At 59.6% G+C, this 17,779-nt stretch overlaps 1 protein-coding gene across 1 annotated transcript in view; it reads right to left on the bottom strand.

Annotated features, from left to right (window-relative positions):
- Window positions 1–1,498: 1,498 nt before the first annotated feature.
- The window catches only part of DTNB (dystrobrevin beta), a 174,267-nt gene continuing 157,986 nt past the window's right edge, over window positions 1,499–17,779 (bottom strand). Inside the window, exons 17-21 of the mRNA XM_080341105.1 lie at window positions 15,426–15,585; window positions 11,294–11,383; window positions 8,144–8,197; window positions 4,435–4,470; window positions 1,499–1,570 (exon numbers count right to left, since the gene is read on the bottom strand). Of these exons, the coding sequence (XP_080197231.1) occupies window positions 4,466–4,470; window positions 8,144–8,197; window positions 11,294–11,383; window positions 15,426–15,585 (309 nt within the window). The 3' untranslated portion in view covers window positions 1,499–1,570; window positions 4,435–4,465. The remainder of the gene's footprint in view (window positions 1,571–4,434; window positions 4,471–8,143; window positions 8,198–11,293; window positions 11,384–15,425; window positions 15,586–17,779) is intronic.

The raw sequence follows: 17,779 nt of genomic DNA, 5'->3' as shown, positions 1-17,779 counted from the left end.
CGGGTGAGATAACGCTGCGCTGCGGCACGCAGGGCCGCGCCGGCCTGTGCCGGGACAGCCGTTGGACTCGGTGACCCCGTGGGTCCCTTCCAACCCAGGACGTTCTACAGTCCTGTGATGTAACACACGTCGATGCACAAAACCCCGTCGATCCCACCGGCTTTCTGAACCGAACCCCATGTCCCCGCTCCCCCGGTGGCAGCCGAAGCCAGAGAGGAGAGTCGCGGAGTGAGTAATAACAGGAACGCACCGCCGCGCCGTGATCCCGGCGGCCGCGGGACACGCGTGCTCGCCCCCTCCGAACCCTCCTGTGCCGCGATTTGGGCCCCGGCACCCTGGAGGAGGTGACACCTTCAGCTGCTGGGTGTCCCGTCCCCTTTCCAGAGCTCAAACCTCCCGCAGCCGCAGCCAAAGCTGCTGGTGCCAGCTCAGCCGCGAGCGCACGGGGACGACCACGGATGGCGCCCGGTGTGCAGGTTATCACCACCTTCCTGTCCTCCGTGACAGCCCCTTCACAAGATTTACATCCAACTAGAGCTGCGGCCAGCACGGCTGTTTATTTTCTCTCCCCAAGGGCTGCGGGTGCCCGACCAGCACTCGCCGCCCAGCGCCGCGGTATCGGCTCCGGCAGGATGAGAAGCCCAGGGCTGGTTTCAGGGTTTATCGCTCCTTCCCATTCATCACCCCTGATAAATATTTATAGATGCGCTGGGGCACTCAGCTCCTTCCACTAAAAACAACATTCCTAAACACCAAGGAAAGAAGCCGCCGCTGACTGGAAGCGGTTCCCGTGTTCTGTACGCGGCTGCGGAAGCGAGGGCCAGCGCGGCCGGGCCGTGCGCTGCCAGCCCCACTGCACAACCGCCTGGTTTCTCTCCTTCTGGAACAAAACCGGACTTGACTCCTGAAAATGAACACAGAGACGCTCATCTCGACCTAGGAGCAGTTGTCCCTGAATTCCCTGCTCGCAAAGGGACATTTTCTAACAGTCGGAAGAGCAGCAGAGCCAGGACCGCCGGAGGGCGGTGGCTGGTGGCCCGTGCTGCTCTGCCGGCCGCGCGGCCCCGCCAGGGTGACAGTGACATGGCACGCGGCGGCAGCCGGACACCGTGGGCAGTGCGGTGGTGTGGGATGGGGGCTTTTTGGAGGCAGAACCCCCTTTGTGTCCCAGGCACCCGGGAGGCTCGACACCTGTTTTTTCATGCACACCGAGGGGCGAGAAGAAAGAACCAGCGTGTGACACGACGATGACACCATTTGGGAGGCGATCGATCCGGATCGGCACCTCGGCAGGAGCAGGAGCGTTGGCTTTCCTTCCATGTTCTGTCTTTTTCTCTTTCCTCAAAGCTCCAGAGATGTCTGAGTTTGACGGGGCATTGTCCGATGGCCGCTGGGGACCGCAGGAGGACGCTGGAGCATGCAGTGACCGAGGCCGGGCCCGCGGGGCGCCCGCTCTCGTCGGCAGGTGGTGGAGGTTGGTCACAGGCGCACGATGGTGGATGGATCAGCTGGAACGTGCCTCTTCCAAAGGCCGGGGAGACGTCTCGGGCGCCAGCGCGCCCCTCCGTGCCTGCGTCACCGAAACACGCGGTCAGCGCCGCGGAGAGCCGGACAAGCTCCTCTCCTGGCACCTCCCGCACCTGCTGCTTGGGGCTCGGCATCGCTGGGGCAAGGGAGGGTGGGACAAACATGCAGGACCCCCGTGACCATCCAGTGTCCTGCCGAGCCCAGAGCTCCTCACCGGACCACCCGGGGACACAGGGAACCCCGGAGCCGCCGGGACACGGGGCACACGGGTCCCCAGGCCCTGCGAGCGAGGCCCGTGAGCCAACACATGGACTTGGCAAGCCAAGGTGGGCTCGGTGCCCCAAACTCTGGCAACAGAAACGCCCTGAGGACACTGCCCGTCGCAGCCCCTCCATCACCCAGTGGTAACCGGAGCCACCGGGGCGGCTTGGCCGGCGCCACCACCAGCCAGGCCCAGGAGGCCCCGTCACAGCTCCGGCACCGCGAACGGGAACGTGAGGAACCAGAAGAACCATCGCAGTTTAAAGGACTTTTTGCCTTTCACTGACGTGTCTTTTTTCTTCATTCTTTCTGGAGGATAAAGAAACCCGAGAGCAGCTTTTCTCCCTGGCACTTTGGGGTGTCTGCAGTTTAGCGCCCGTCAGGACCAGGTTTTGGGGGTGCTGGGCTCGTCCCCTCCAGGCTGGGGCTCGAGGTGAGCGGGACAAAGCCGCCCCTCGCTCCAAAGCCATTAAAGGGGCCTCCAGGAACCGCCGCACGCGGGCAGCTTGGGCAGCTCTGCTGTGCCGCCTTCCTCCCGAACGCTGCCATCTCCCTCCTTCTTGAGTTACCAGATTGTTTCCCAGATGAGGCAGGACTTGAATTTCTAATGTGCTGGTTTTATCATGCAAAATTGTGTTTCAGATCCATCAGGACTAATTCGTCTGGCTCAGTATCTCTGTGGGCTGGGTCTGGGAAGCTAAAGATCAAAGACTTTGTCCTGTCTGGTTCCTACAGCCTGCGCTGGGAAGGTGCTGGGGAGGAGGTGATGCTGTGCTGGCCCCTGTCCCTTTCTGGCTGACGACACGTGTGTGCACAGGGCGGTTCTGTGCCAGAACCCTCTGGGAACGGTGGCCGGTGGGTTTGTGGCCACGGCGAATCCCCAGCGAGGGTCTGGGGAGCGTGGGAACCGACCAGCGCCCACCCCGGCTTTGCAGCTGGGAGAGAAGGACCCTATTCAGGTTCTTCAGAGGCACTGTCGCCAGGGGCTCAGGTATTGTACTGTCACCAGGGGCTCAGGCATTGTCACCAGGGGCTCAGGTATTGTCACCAGGGGCTCAGGTGTTGTATTGTCACCAGGGGCTCAGGCATTGTCGCCAGGGGCTCAGGTATTGTATTGTCACCAGGGGCTCAGGTGTTGTATTGTCACCTAGGGCTCAGGTATTGTCACCAAGGGGCTCAGGTGTTGTATTGTCACCAGGGGCTCGGGTGTTGTATTGTCATCAGGGGCTCAGGTATTGTCAGCAGGGGGTCAGGAATTGTATTGTCACCAGGGGCTCAGGTGTTGTATTGTCACCAGGGGCTCAGGTATTGTATTGTCACCAGGGGCTCAGGTGTTGTATTGTCACCTAGGGCTCAGGTATTGTCACCAAGGGGCTCAGGTGTTGTATTGTCACCAGGGGCTCAGGCATTGTCACCAGGGGCTCGAGTGTTGTATTGTCATCAGGGGCTCAGGTATTGTCAGCAGGGGGTCAGGAATTGTATTGTCACCAGGGGCTCAGGTGTTGTATTGTCACCAGGGGCTCAGGTGTTGTACGTCACCAGGGGCTCAGGTATTGTCACCAGGGCGGTCAGGAATTGTATTGTCACCAGGGGCTCAGGTATTGTATTGTCACCAGGGGCTCAGGTATTGTCACCAGGGGCTCAGGTATTGTCATCAGGGGGGTCAGGTATTGTATTGTCACCAGGGGCTGAGGTGTTGTATTGTCACCAGGGGTTCAGGTATTGTCACCAGGGGCTCAGGTATTGTATTGTCACCAGGGGCTCAGGTGTTGTACTGTCACCAGGGGCTCAGGTATTGTCATCAGGGGGTCAGGAATCGTATTGTCATCAGGGGCTCAGGTATTGTATTGTCACCAGGGCGTCAGGCATTGTCACCAGGGGCTCAGGTATCGTCACCAGGGGCTCAGGTATTGTCACCAGGGGCTCAGGTGTTGTATTGTCACCAGGGGCTCAGGTATTGTCACCAGGGGCTCAGGTGTTGTATTATCACCAGGGGCTCAGGTATTGTATTGTCACCAGGGGCTCAGGTGTTGTATTGTCACCAGGGGCTCAGGTACTGTATTGTCACCAGGGGCTCAGGTGTTGTATTGTCACCAGGGGCTCAGGTATTGTATTGTCAGCAGGGGCTCAGGTATTGTATTGTCACCAGGGGCTCAGGTGTTGTATTGTCACCAGGGGCTCAGGTGTTGTATTGTCACCAGGGGCTCAGGCTTCCTCCCTCACCACTATCGCTGCTCTCCCACCACCTGTCTGTCCGTCCATCTGTTGTGCCTTATTACAACTTAAAGTGCTGGCTCTTTGAGGGCAGAGATCATATTTTTAGCACATCTGGACAGTGTTCAGTGCAACAGGGTCCTGTTTCCCGGCCAAGGCCTCTCGCTGTGGAAGCAATCCTAATAAAACAGGAGATAATTCTGCTCTCGCTGAAGTTAATGGTGTTTTCCCGCTGTCTGCAGCAGGAGCAGAGTTGGGTCTCAGCAAGGGAAACGTGACGTGCTTTGGAAGGGCTGCGGAGCGACGGGCAGGCGGGGAACGTCCCTCACCTTGTGCAGAAATAGGAGGTAAAGGACAAGGGCGGGAGGTGACCCGGGCGCTGCGCCGGTACCGGCTTGCAGAGACGGGCATGGAACACAGCCCTGTGCTCACCTGAATCGCTGTGCCGCCGGCGGCCGTCCAGCTAACCTGCAACACAGGCCGAGAGGCACCGTTAGGACACGGGCAATATTTCTTCCTGTAAAATGAAACTTCTGCCCTCCCCATCCCCTATTGCCCCGCGGGTGACGCTGCTCGGGATGCACGGCAAGTCCTCGGAAACACGGGCGGGTAAAGAGGAAAGTGCTCCCGATCTTCCTGACCCCACAACCCAGCGGCGCCGCACACGACCCGTCCAGCCCCCCACAGCAACAGGCTGCCCTGTCCCCCAGGAGCTCATCACAGCTGTTCAGTGTGACTTGGGGATTGACCCATTAGAGAGCAGCGTAGGGGAAAGGGAGCTGGGGGTCCTGGGGACAGCAGGGTGACCATGAGCCAGCACTGGGCCCTTGTGGCCAGGAAGCCAATGGGACCTGGGGTGGGTTAGAAGGGGGTGGTCAGTAGGTCAGAGAGGTTCTCCTGCCCCTCTGCTCTGCCCTGGGGAGACCACACCTGGAATCTTGTGTCCAGCTGTGGCCCCTCAGTTCCAGCAGGACAGGGAACTGCTGCAGAGAGTCCAGCGCAGCCACCAAGATGCTGCAGGGAGTGGAGCATCTCCCGTGTGAGGAAAGGCTGAGGGAGCTGGGGCTCTGGAGCTGGACAAGAGGACACTGAGGGAGGACTCATTGCTGGGGATCAATATGGAAAGGGGCAGTGTCAGGAGGATGGAGCCAGGCTCTGCTGGTGACAACCAGGGACAGGACAAGGGGCAATGGGTGCAAACTGGAACACAGGAGGTTCCACTGAAAGAGGAGAAGCAACTTGTTGGGGTGAGGGTGTCAGAGCCTGGCCCAGGCTGCCCAGGGGGTTGTGGAGTCTCCTTCTGTGCAGACATTCCAACCCGCCTGGACACCTTCCTGTGTAACCTCATCTGGGTGTTCCTGCTCCATGGGGGGATTGCACTGGGTGAGCTTTCCAGAGCCCTTCAACCCTGGCACTCTGGGATCATGTCTGATTCCTTGAGGCAGACGGCTGCACGGACTCCATGTTTCATCATCATCAGTATTCCAAATTGGTTCTTTTTGGCTCAGTTTTTATGGGGCTGCAAACCAAGTGCTTCCTTCCAGCCATTTGACAAAGTGGATCACAGCTCTTCAGTCCCTTCTCTAGTGATTTGGGGGTTGCAAAATCCAAATGGCCAATACATGTAGAGTTTCATTTCAGGTGACGTCCCCACGAGTTCTCCTCCTGGTCACCACCAGCAGCACCATGTCTGGGAGAGGGATGGCAGGACCACGGCCCGCAGGGACAGTGGGACAGCCCTTGCCAGCGGGTGCCCCACCAGCAGTAACGCCGAGGCAATGGATGGACACGTCACAGCAGGTGCCATGAAGGGTGACCACAAAGAGCGCCAAGACTGACTGAATGCCATGGGGTGACGTTGACCACGACTGGATGGAGGTGGCTCTGCCAGCTCCCAACCGGGCTCTTCTGCAGCCTGGAAACCCGTGTAGGCATCTTCTCTGGAGATGCTGCTTGGTTTGTACTCCCAGCCAAAAACGATGCAGCCAACCTGGAGTCTTCACAAATAATTTCATCCTGCTAGAGCCACGTCCCACCCCTGCTGCATCACAGCATCACAGCATGGCTTGGGTTGAAGGGACCTTCCAAGCTCATCCAGTGCCACCCATGAGCAGGGACATCTCCACCAGCTCGGGTTGCCCAGAGCCTCACCCAGCATTCGAACGTCAGCCTGTCCAGCGGGAAGCGAGTTCTGAGGTTGATTAATTAGGAGAAATATGAAACAAGTTTGTGGGGAAAGTCGCAGAGGAGCCCAGGGGCGATGCTGTCCCTAGGAAACAGGCGGCAGCCGCGTCCCGCCAGGAGCAGCGTCTCCCTGCCCACGCCGGTGCAGAAGCTGGGGACACAGGAGCTGCGGGTGATTGCTGTCCTTGCGCACGGAGGAGGGAAGGGACAGCTCTGCCGGGACGGGGACGCAGTCATCGTGCAGACACCGCACCGGCGTGGGGACCCCGCGCGCAGCGTCCCGGACACGCGTCCCTGTGGGTGACACGGCTGAGCACGGGCGCGTGGGTGACACCTGCCCTGGGCGCAGAAAGCCCGGAGCCCTCTCCCACGCGTGCGCTGGCGGCTGCAGGAGGGCTCCGCTTGTACAGTGACCGTTCCTCGAGTCTCCTGCCGCAGTTTCATCTCGCTAACTCTGTGCCATTACGGAATCACTTACTCTCCGGCAGGGATAATATTTACATTCCACACAAAGGCTCTTGGGCCAAGTTCTGCTTTTGGTTACACGTCTCCATCCCCCCCACAAACTCCAGCGCTGCTGCAATGAGTAACAGAGCCGGATTTGTCTTACTACGTCTCCACTGCCATACATCATATTTCAGCTCTTCAAAATCCCCTCTCGCTGTTTCCCACGCAAGATACAAAGCACTTCTGGCAAAAAGCAGAAGGGGCATCTGCTAAGCATCTAAAATATTTAACTGAAGAAGAATGTTCTGGGGCAAAGTGAGCCCTGCGATTCAGAGCCAACGCGATTCTGCTTCCAAAACTCCTCTTTCAGCTAAAATCAAACTCATTGCACTTCAAACTTACAATGTCTAATACTGATGCACTTCTCTATACAAACTTGTAATGTGTAATACTGATGGACACGCCATCAGGAAGCCTTTCCAAACACCCAAAGGCTTTGTGGAACTGGCTGGACAGGAAAACTCAGGAAAACAAGCTCTTTTGGTGAGAAACGTGAGCCCCGCCACCGCGGCTTTGCTGGGGAAACGCGCGTGCAACAGAAAAAGGGTAAAAATGTCCAGTTTGTTGATGCTGAAATGAGTTTTGGCTCAATGAGGCAAACGCTTGGGCCGACTCGAACCTGGCCAAGCGCGCTCCTCACGCTTTGCTTAAAGCAGGGGAAGCAGAAGCCGAGAGTCCCGAGCGAGGTGCGGGAGCGGCGCCGGTGCCGGCGGGAGCAGCCGGTCCCCGCAGAGCCAACCCGCGCGCCCCACGCCTGCACCGCAGGCTCCCAGCTCCGCCGGCTCCGCTCGCGCGTGTCATGGGGACACCAAAGGCAGATGTGGCCTGGGGAGGATTCGCAGCCAGACCTGCAGCCGGGAGCCGAAAGGGACCGCGGTGAAAGCGCGCTCGGGCACGGCGCTGCCCACGCGGGATCGCCCGAGCACAGCCGCTCCAGCGCCTGGCACGGGAGGCAGCGGTTCCGCAGAGGATGGTCCCACCGCTCAGAACTTCACAGGGAAGCGGCCCACGCTTCTTCTTTTCTGACATCATCTGAACTGAATTTCTTGCAGCGCTCAAAGCAAGTCCCCCCGCTTACACGTTGTGAAGATCTGGGCATGACCGCTGCTGAAAACAGTCCCGAAAGCCGAACACACAGGCTGGAGAAACCCAGCGGGACCTCAGCTCGAGCCACGTGGATGCTCCTTGTGAAGAGGGCTGTGGGGCATTGGAACAGGCTGCCCAGGGCAGTGCTGGAGTCACCGTCCCTGGAGGGTTGGACAGACGGACAGGAGGTTCTCAGGACACGGGGCAGGGCTGGGGTGGGTTATGGTTGGACTCAACGATCCTGAGGGGCTTTTCCAACCAAAATGATTCTATGATTCTACGAAATGGAGCTGGGAAAACGAGCTCCTGCAGAGCAGCAAGTCGGAACGTGCCCGATAGCTCATCTACAGCTACACCCCCTTACCTTGGTCCTTTCCATTCTGCATTTTTTCTGTTTCTTCTTCGTCTTCTTCCTCTGCTTCAAAACAAGAGAAAAAGAAAAAAGTGCGTGTGAGACAAGTAGGTGAGAGAACTTGGAGAGTCTTTTTGGGGTGAGGAAGAAGCGGCTCTGCAGGCACAGCTGACATTGCAGGGGAAGGAGGACGGGAGTTCGGGATCACAGAGTCACAGAACCCCAGAGTGTCAGGGGTTGGAGGGCCCTGGAAAGCTCACCCAGTGCAATCCCCCCATGGAGCAGGAACACCCAGATGAGGTTACACAGGAAGGTGTCCAGGCGGGTTGGAATGTCTGCACAGAAGGAGACTCCACAACCCCCTGGGCAGCCTGGGCCAGGCTCTGACATCCTCACCCCAACAAGTTGCTTCTCCTCTTTCAGTGGAACCTCCTGTGTTCCAGTTTGCACCCATTGCCCCTTGTCCTGTCCCTGGTTGTCACCAGCAGAGCCTGGCTCCATCCTCCTGACACTGCCCCTTTCCATCTTGATCCCCAGGAATGAGTCCCCCCTCAGTGTCCTCTTGTCCAGCTCCAGAGCCCCAGCTCCCTCAGCCTTTCCTCACACGGGAGATGCTCCACTCCCTGCAGCATCTTGGTGGCTGCGCTGGACTCTCTGCAGCAGTTCCCTGTCCTGCTGGAGCTGAGGGGCCACAACTGGACACAAGATTCCAGGTGTGGTCTCCCCAGGGCAGAGCAGAGGGGCAGGAGAACCCCTCTGACCTACTGACCGCCCCCACAATGAGAACCTGTATGGAAGCACCAACACCGTTCCCCTGGCACGGTGTTAGAACAGTGCGCACTCCATCCTGATGGGATGATCAGAGGTTGTGGAGTGTGAGCTGGAGCACAGCTGGGCAGGAGCCCACGGCTCTTAGGCTGAGCTCAAATCAAGCAAGAACAATGAAAATGGCTTAGGGGGAGGTGAGGCCCTCGGAGGGTCCCTCCTGGTGTTGGAGGCTTTGCCCACACAAGGTGTCCAGTGACACCAGTGGGCAAAGCCACCCAGCTGGTGACAGGCAAGAGCCAGTGGGTCATTATATTTAATGCCGGTTAAGCTGAAGGGAGTTTATGGGCAGGCTCATATTCACACAGCAGAGAGTGGGAGCAGAAGGTCACATTCTTCTGCAGATGGTGGCTCATATCTCTCTGCACAACATTTTGGTGAGCCCTGTGTAAACAGGTACCAGTCATGGCGAGCGGTGATATCACCCTGCCCACCCCACACGCCGCGGAGCAAAGACAAGGAGAAAACCTGCAATAAAAGGCACTGTTTGAAAACCTGAAGCACTTTGGTTATCTGATCCAAAGGGATCTATAAACACCTGCTCTCTTTGTTGCTCTGACACCCGGGACTCACACAGCCCCTGTCCACACGGTGACGGCCACCCATGTGTCCTGAATGCGAGGGTGGAGATCACTGACCAAACCAAACGCGGTTCTAACAAGGGACGTGACCTGCAGCTCGGCAGCTGCGCCGGGTCCTGAACCTGCTCTGCAGGGCTGAGTCGGCCCCAGCAGCATCGCGCCCCCCCGGACCAGCGCCGCCTGTCCTTTTGAGCTCGGCTGCAGTAAAAGCGGCACCAGCACCCCGGGGCAGCAGCGGGAGCACCAGAGCACAGCGCAGGAGGGCCCAGCGGGGACGGCCAGCGCACCTGGGAGGCCCCTCCAGGACGGGTGACCCCAGCGGAGCCTCCGGCCCCGCGCGGCTCTGCGGGCGCTGCAGAGCAGAGGCAGCGCGCGTGGGCGCCGCGCCTGGCTCACCAGCGCTCCGGCACAATGCCGCAGCTAAATCGGGGAGCCCGGGGCTGGAGGAGGTGTCTGTTCTCACAGTCACCTCCGGGACAACGCGCGTTCAATCCCGCCGACTCTCATCAGCTGAGGATAACTCATGCTCTTCCTAATGTACACAAACGAAATGATTTCAGATACTTTCAAGGGAGCCTTTTTTAGTAGCTGCGTATCCTCAAGTAGGAGCCTGCAATTAATCCCACGCGCTTCTGCTGAAAGCAAAGAGCCCGTGCCCGCGCTGCAGGCAGCTGCTCTGGGCACGTTTGCCCGCGGGCTGCAGCCCGGAGAGGAGCGAGCTGCGCGTCCCGAGCGCGGTGATTTATGGAAGCAACACCGAGCCCTTCGCCGCAGCGGCACCGCGATGCTGCTGTCATACATGAAAGGCTTTATTAACTCACAGCTGCCTCTGCAGCCAAGGCGCGGGGTTTAGGCCGAGAGAATTTACTGCTTAGCAGTAAAATATCAACCCGGTTTATAACTGTGACTTCTCCACTGAGGGCAGTGGGAACAAAGAGCTGAACTGTTTTTAATCCGGAGCTTGGTGAGTTTATTGGGGGGATTATGTGGTGCCACTACCAGACAGAGCAAGGGGCTGGGGTGGCACGAGACAGACGCCATGGGCCTCATCTGAAAGCAGAACGCTTTACTTGTTTCCTAGGAGAGAAGGCAACACGCAAACAACCTGCTGGAATCCTAAATGGTCGTATACAGCAGCACCGATGAGGCTCCAGAGCCACAGGACACGTCCCTGGAGCTCAGCAGAGCTGCTCCAGCCCCATCGGGGCGTTCGCCTGCACCAGCACAGCAAAAACCACACAGGGAATCATTATCTGTTTTTCCACAGTGCTGGTTAATCCTTTGTTGCAATTGGCCTCACGTGTATTTACTAAATATTTGCGATTTCGGCATCTGAGGGAGATTGGCTGCAGAGGCGTCTCAGCCGCTGCGCCGGCACCGCTGCCACCCGCCAGCAGCCTGGGGACACCCAAACGCGCCTTCTGGTGTCGGGGGCTCCGGGAGCCGCGCTGGGGACCTGCATGGCCGCTGCGCTCTGCTCGGCGTCCCGGCGGGACCAGCGCCAGCAGGCGCGTGTCGGCAGAGCCTCGGCCATCGGCGACACAACCAACGGCAGCCTGTTCAGAGGCGTTTGGAGTTCTCAGGGGTGTCAGCTATAAAAACGATTTTTCATTTTAGCACTGAACCAATGAACACATAATCTGGCATTACGCTTTAAAGAGGTTTTACAAACAATAAATCTGAAGACAAATCTCCAGCTTGTGGCTTCGAGCTCGCCTTTTTCTGCTGCGCGTACGCGCTGCTAAATAACTCCTACCTGAGTGAAGCTCCTTCACCAGCGACGACATGGTGTTGGTGATGGAATCGGCCGCTACCAGCAGGTCATTGCGAAGGTTCCTCCTCGTACCTGCAGCAGAGCACACACAGCGGGGTGGCACCGTGCCCACCCTCCGGCATACGGTGCCGACTCCGCGCCCCCGGCCCCGCGGGACAGGGCTCGCCCGCCCCGGCCGGGCAGCTCGGCTTGGCGAGAGACCGCGATGTGCGCGGACAGCCCGGTGCTGCTCGGCTGCCTGGTCGTCTGCTCTGCTAATTTGCGATCATGCAGCTCTGCGCCCTGACGAGGACGCTGCTCGTAGGGCAGACGCTGCTGTCCCCAGACCGGTGTCACCGGGCGCTGGCCCTGGCGCAGCTCATCCGTCTCCTGCTTCCTGCAGGGTTGTCATCGCTGCCGGCTCCTCTGCGGCAGTCGCCGTCACTGAGGCTGGAGGGGAACAACCCATAACTGGACTCTGGTGTTCTGCAAGAATCCTCCCGGGTGTGCCGCAGCGGTGGGGCTGCGCTGTCACCCAGTGCCACCAACCTCCTGGGTCCAGCAGCTCTGCGCTGTCACCCAGTGCCACCAACCTCCCGGGTCCAGCAGCTCTGCGCTGTCACCCAGTGCCACCAACCTCCCGGGTCCAGCAGCTCTGCACTGTCACCCAGTGCCACCAACCTCCCGGGTCCAGCAGCTCTGCGCTGTCACCCAGTGTCACCGACCTGCCCGGGTCCAGTCCGGACCCCCGGCTGGTGCCGCCCTCTGCTCGAGAGCCTTGCTGAGCCCCTTTGCTCCAGCACCCCTGCACTGTTCTGGTTTGATGTGGAGGTTTGGTGCCGGGGTCGCGGTTCCCCCGGCGTGCTCTGTAGCCGCAGTGTCTCAGGTTGCGGAGCCGTTGGCCCCAGGTGGGAGCTCTGCTGGGAACAGGTCCCTGTGACGTCCCGTGCCTCACCCTAGCCGTCCCCGTCCTGCACAGACACGGCTTTAGGCGGCTGCGGTCCCAGCGGGCACCGGCACAGCCCCAGAGCGCGGCTCCGACACTGGGGGCCTGCCCGCGCCCTCGGATCCTGCGTGGGGATCCCGTCCTGCGTCTGCTCCCGCCGGGCCATGCAGGTGACACGTGTGGCCTCGCAGGGACAGTGAGGGGACGTTCTGCAGCGGGACTGAGCTGCAGCAGTGACCAGTGGCCACAACCCGTTTCCTGGTTTGAAATCAGGCGGCTCTCCCATCCCAGACGTGCCGTGTCCATCTCCCGAATACGGCGCTGGAATTCGCTCCGTCCTCGGCCACGGAGCCCTCAGAGCTCCCGCGCCGCACCCATGGCTTCGGCACCGTTGGAGCGGCGTCCGAGCGCCGCTGGGCTGCGGCGCTTCCCCCCAGTGCCCAGGCTGCAAACCCCCAGGGGCGCTCCCGAGGCCCCGCGCGCCCCTGTGCGCGCACTGCGCGCAGCTCTGGGGAAAAAATGCAGGTTTTGGCCAAAAAGCCCGGGGCCTGTGACTGAGGGGACTCCTCGGCAGCTCCCACACGACGGAGGCGGCTCTACGCAGGTGTCTCGATGTGCCATCCCTGCGGGTGACACCGCGGCGCGGCCACCGCCCAGCCCAGCGCTGCCGTGGGAGAGAAAGGCTGGAGAACACAGCCCGGCTCCCCTGAGAACCAGCTGAATAACGTTAGCGAGCTGGTCTGGCCGCGGCCGTGCAGGAGCCAGCCCGAGCCCTCCTGCCCGCCGCTATTCAATTACTTTACTATGTAAAAACACAGACATTTTATCCTGTTTCCTGTGCTCTCCACTTGCCTTGAATTTGCCTGATTTTGCATGATTAATGTGCAAAAGCACTAATTGTGCAGATGGCCTTTCCGGAAGGATCATTCCAGGAAACTTGTTACGGAGCCTGTTGACCATTTCTTTCTTGCCATCATTTTTCTGGTAGTCAAACGAGCCACCGCTGTGGTTGCCACGAGAGGAACTTGTGCCTTCCCGCTGGCAGCAGCGCATCGTCCTTGCACCTGAGCAACCCTGAGGGACTGTCTTCTTCTCCTCCAAGAGATGATAGCTGCTGTGCCTGAATATTTCAACCCAAACACCATCAGGGCATTTTACTCTAATACCGAGTCACTGCATTCTTCCCCTGGCCAAAGGGAAGACCAAGAGGTCACCTACAGAGGAAACGACACGATCGAGACGGTCGCAAGTCCTCAGCCCAGCCCTGATGAGTTTTATACAACACCTGGTGCATTGCAACAGACATTGGAGATGCTGCCAGGTGTTAAAAACCTGGGAAAACACCCCAAGTTTTCACTTTGGGCAATATCTACACGTCCCGATGAAGATGATCCCCTTCTGAACCAGGCACTCAGGTCCGAGGCGCTAACGAGCTCGTGATTAATCACACCAGCTTCCACCGAGCCAGGAGTGCGAGGAAGGCAGCGCCGGCACTGCAAACCACACGGAGCTTTGCTTTGCCACGGCTTTGCCTGCATCTCCAAAGGAAAAAGCAGGTGGATAGAGAGCAGATCGGGATGCCAGAGCAATACTGTAACATGAGAAGAAAATCAAGTAGGACAGTTAATGTGCTACTGTAACCACGCGTTCGTCACTCCCAGCCGCAGAAAGGAGATGATTTTGTCTCTTTGTGCTTTCCTAATTAAGAAGGGAAGGGGGAAACACTGAGGCAGATGGAGCAGGCTTTCCCAGCGCCGGGCAGGACCCGCGCGCTGCGGTTCCGCTCCACGCGGCCCGGAGGAGCTGCGGCGGGGCTGGAGCAGCAGCTGCCGCGGGAATCGGCTCCGCACCGCACCGGCCGAGCTGCGGAGCTGCAGAGGAGGCGACCGGACCACCCCAGTGTGGCCGGCGCCGCGCGCGCTTGGCACCCTGCCGCCGGGAACCACGCTGCGCTGCCGGCTCTGCCAGCGCTCAGGCACACGAGGAGCTTGTTCCTGCCGCCGGGATGGGGAAGGACACGTCGTCCCCACGGCCGAGCTGCGGGGACTCCGTGCTTTCGGATGGGCGTCCCCACCATCCACCGCTCACCGCCCTGGAGAACATTCCCTCCATGGATCCTGCTGGACATTCCAGGCACCAAATACCCGCTAAAAGTGCTCACGGACCCTTCTGCTCCCCCGCTGCCCTTGTGGCCGCTCCCCTCACCTGCTGCCGGGCAGCAGCTCCTTCAGGCAAGGCTTGCTTTCCTACTTTTGGTCATCAAACTCCTTTTTCCTCTTGCAAGTCACGGCACAGTTCAAACACCAGATTTGTAAATACAACCAGTTTTTAATTACTTGTGGGTGTAGCTTTCCAGGATGGAAGACTGGGAAGATTCCTTCCCCGCAGGGAAGATCGTCACCACAGAAATAATTTCATCGAGTTGTAAAGATTAAAAACGTGCCCCTGATCTCCTTAGTCTGGAGCACAGGAAAGGAGTTTGTAATTATTGTCTCATTATTGGCGAGTTGTGCTTCTGTTGCACATAGAGTCACCAAATCATGGGATGGTTTGGGTTGAAGGGACCGTTAAAGCTCCCCCAGCCCCCCCTGCCATGACAGGGACATCTGCACCAGCTCAGGCTGCTCAGAGCCCCGTCCAGCCTGGCCTGGGATGTCTCCAGGGATGGTTCAGCCACCACCTCTCACAGAACCCCAGAGTGCCAGGGTTGAAGCCCATCCAGTGCAATCCCCCCATGGAGCAGGAACACCCAGATGAGGTTACACAGGAAGGTGTCCAGGCGGGTTGGAATGTCTGCACAGAAGGAGACTCCACAACCCCCTGGGCAGCCTGGGCCAGGCTCTGACACCCTCACCCCAACAAGTTGCTTCTCCTCTTTCAGTGGAACCTCCTGTGTTCCAGTTTGCACCCATTGCCCCTTGTCCTGTCCCTGGTTGTCACCAGCAGAGCCTGGCTCCATCCTCCTGACACTGCCCCTTTCCATATTGATCCCCAGCAATGAGTCCCCCCTCAGTCTCCTCCAGCTCCAGAGCCCCAGCTCTCTGGCCAACTCTCAACCCACCTCTCTGGCCAAGCTGGGCCAGGCTCTCAGCACCCTCAGCACAAACTATTTCTTCCGTACACGCAGTCTGAGTGTCCCCTGGTTCCCACCGGATCACCACGGCCGCGGTTCTGCTCGCCGACACTCACCTGGCGTGAACGCGTCCTGCGCGTCTCCCCCGGCGCCGGGCAGCGCGTCCTGCGGGCCGTGGGTCGGGGTGGAGCCGGCCGAGGTGGATCTGACGGGCACGGGCAAGGGGCGGCCGGTGCCGTGGGTGGGCGAGGAGTGCGCCGAGCCGGCGGCCTGCGCCTGCACGGAGACACACACACATCACTAGCGGCAAACGCTTCTTTCTGGGTCAACGTCTAAAAATAATTCTGTAAAAAAAAACCCCAAAACCAACACGCTTAAGGGAAAACGCTTCACCAAAACTCTCCATTTGAGTAATACGTGATGCACGTGGGTGCCGTGGGAGGGCCCCGCGGTGGCGGCACGCTGGTGCCAGCGTCACGCCGAGGTGGCAGCACCGGGTTGGGCTGCACATAGTGCTCACAGCGTCGGACCCGCGGCCCCGTTCCGCGAGCTGCCCGTGGCACCGGACACCCAATAAATCCCAGGACACAGAGTGACCGAACCAGCCGCTCGGCGTCTGCTCGTCCTCCCATGGCGGCGGTGCCGGAGCCCACAGCTCCGCGGTGCCACCCGGGCTCTGCTGAAGGTCCATCCCCTTTTCTAACTGATTTTTATACATTTATATATTTTTGTTCATTGCTAAAATAGTGATTTTTAAAAGGTTTTGATTTTACATTTCCTTCCAGCCCAGCCCTCCTCGTGCTGCTCCAGGAGCCTCTCGAGCACCATTGTGCAGCGGGTGCCGGAGCCTCCCGGAGCAAACCCTGGAGCTCCCTGCAGGGTCCTCCAGGTGCTGCCCATCCACTCGGCATCCGCTGAACTTCAGAGCAAATCGCAAACAAATACACCAGATTCACTTATGTTCTCTGGCGTTTGAAGGCTCAGAGGAAACTGCTGTAACATTCACTTGGGCCAAACCGCCCGGCTCAGCGCAGCTGCTGCCCCAGCAAAGGCTCCGCAGCCCAGCGTGAGCCTGACGGGCAGGGACAGGATATAAATACAGATGACGACATGCGCGTATTGGCTCCGTGCTTCCAAAAATCATCTCACGAAGCAGCGCGCGTGTGGCGCCGGCAGAGAGCGGGGAGGCGGCCGCCGAGCAACGCCGGGTGCCGAAGGACATTTGCAGAGATGTCCCCACCTCTCTCGGGTGCCACCTCCCTCCCCACCCACCCTCGCTGCCTGGGGACAATGTCCCCTGCCCGGAGCACCGGCCATCCTGACAAGTGCTTTGAATGCGCACAGCATCACATTGTCAATAATCTGTTCTCTGCAGCCGCTCGTGTGTTCCAACAGCCTCCAGACCCTCCTGCTCCAGCGCAGAGCTGCCGGGGCTGGGTTCTGGTGCTCTGCCGCACGGCTTTACGATCTGTCACCGTATTGACATTTCGGCACGGTCCCTGCGCTGCCCTTGATAACAGCGAGCTGCTCGTAACCCAGCGCCCGGCGAGAGGCGGCAGCCGCGCGGCCCCTGAGCAAACACCGGCTGTTTGTGCCGGGCGCTCGCTCGGCGTTTTAAAGCCCGTGCATCGTTTGCTGCCTTTGACGTGCATCAGTTACCGGGGCAACCCGGCCGGCGCCGCGGTGATGGCGCAATGACACCGGCCAGCACCCAGTGCATTGGTGACACTGCCAGCACACTGTGCATTGGTGACACCAGCAGGACCCTCCGCATCGGTGACACCGCCAGCACCCTCTGCATCGGTGACACTGCCAGCACCCTGTGCATTGGTGACACCAGCAGGACCCTCCGCATCAGTGACACCACCAGAACCCTCTGCATCGGTGACACCAGCAGGACTCTCCGCATCAGTGACACCACCAGCACCCTCTGCATTGGTGACACCGCCAGCACCCTGTGTATTGGTGACACCACCAGCACCCCGTGGACTGGTGACACTGCCAGCACCCTGTGCATTGGTGACACCGCCAGCACCCTGTGCATCGGTGACACCGCCAGTGCCCTGTGTATTGGTGACACCACCAGCACCCTGTGCATCGGTGACACCGTCAGCACCCCGTGGATCGGTGACACTGCCAGCACCCTGTGCATTGGTGACACCGCCAGCACCCTCTGCATTGGTGACACTGCCAGCACCCTGTGTATTGGTGACACCGCCAGCACCCTCTGCATTGGTGACACCAGCAGCACCCTCTGCATCAGTGACACCAGCAGCACCCTGTGTATTGGTGACACCGCCAGCACCCTCCGCATCGGTGACACTGGCAGCACCCTCTGCATCGGTGACACCGGCAGCGCCCCGCACAGCCGCTCCCCGGCATCCATCACCGCCACGTTTCACCGGTTGTCACATCAGGTGCTGCCCGGCTCCAAGGTCCCGTGTCCCACGCAGGGGACCCTGCTCGGCTG

Source organism: Nesoenas mayeri (genome assembly GCF_963082525.1).
Source record: "Nesoenas mayeri genome assembly, chromosome: 3".
Classification (NCBI taxonomy): Eukaryota; Metazoa; Chordata; class Aves; order Columbiformes; family Columbidae; genus Nesoenas; species Nesoenas mayeri.
The sequence above is the reverse complement of the archived record's forward strand: the minus strand, read 5'-3'. Positions and strand labels throughout refer to the sequence as shown.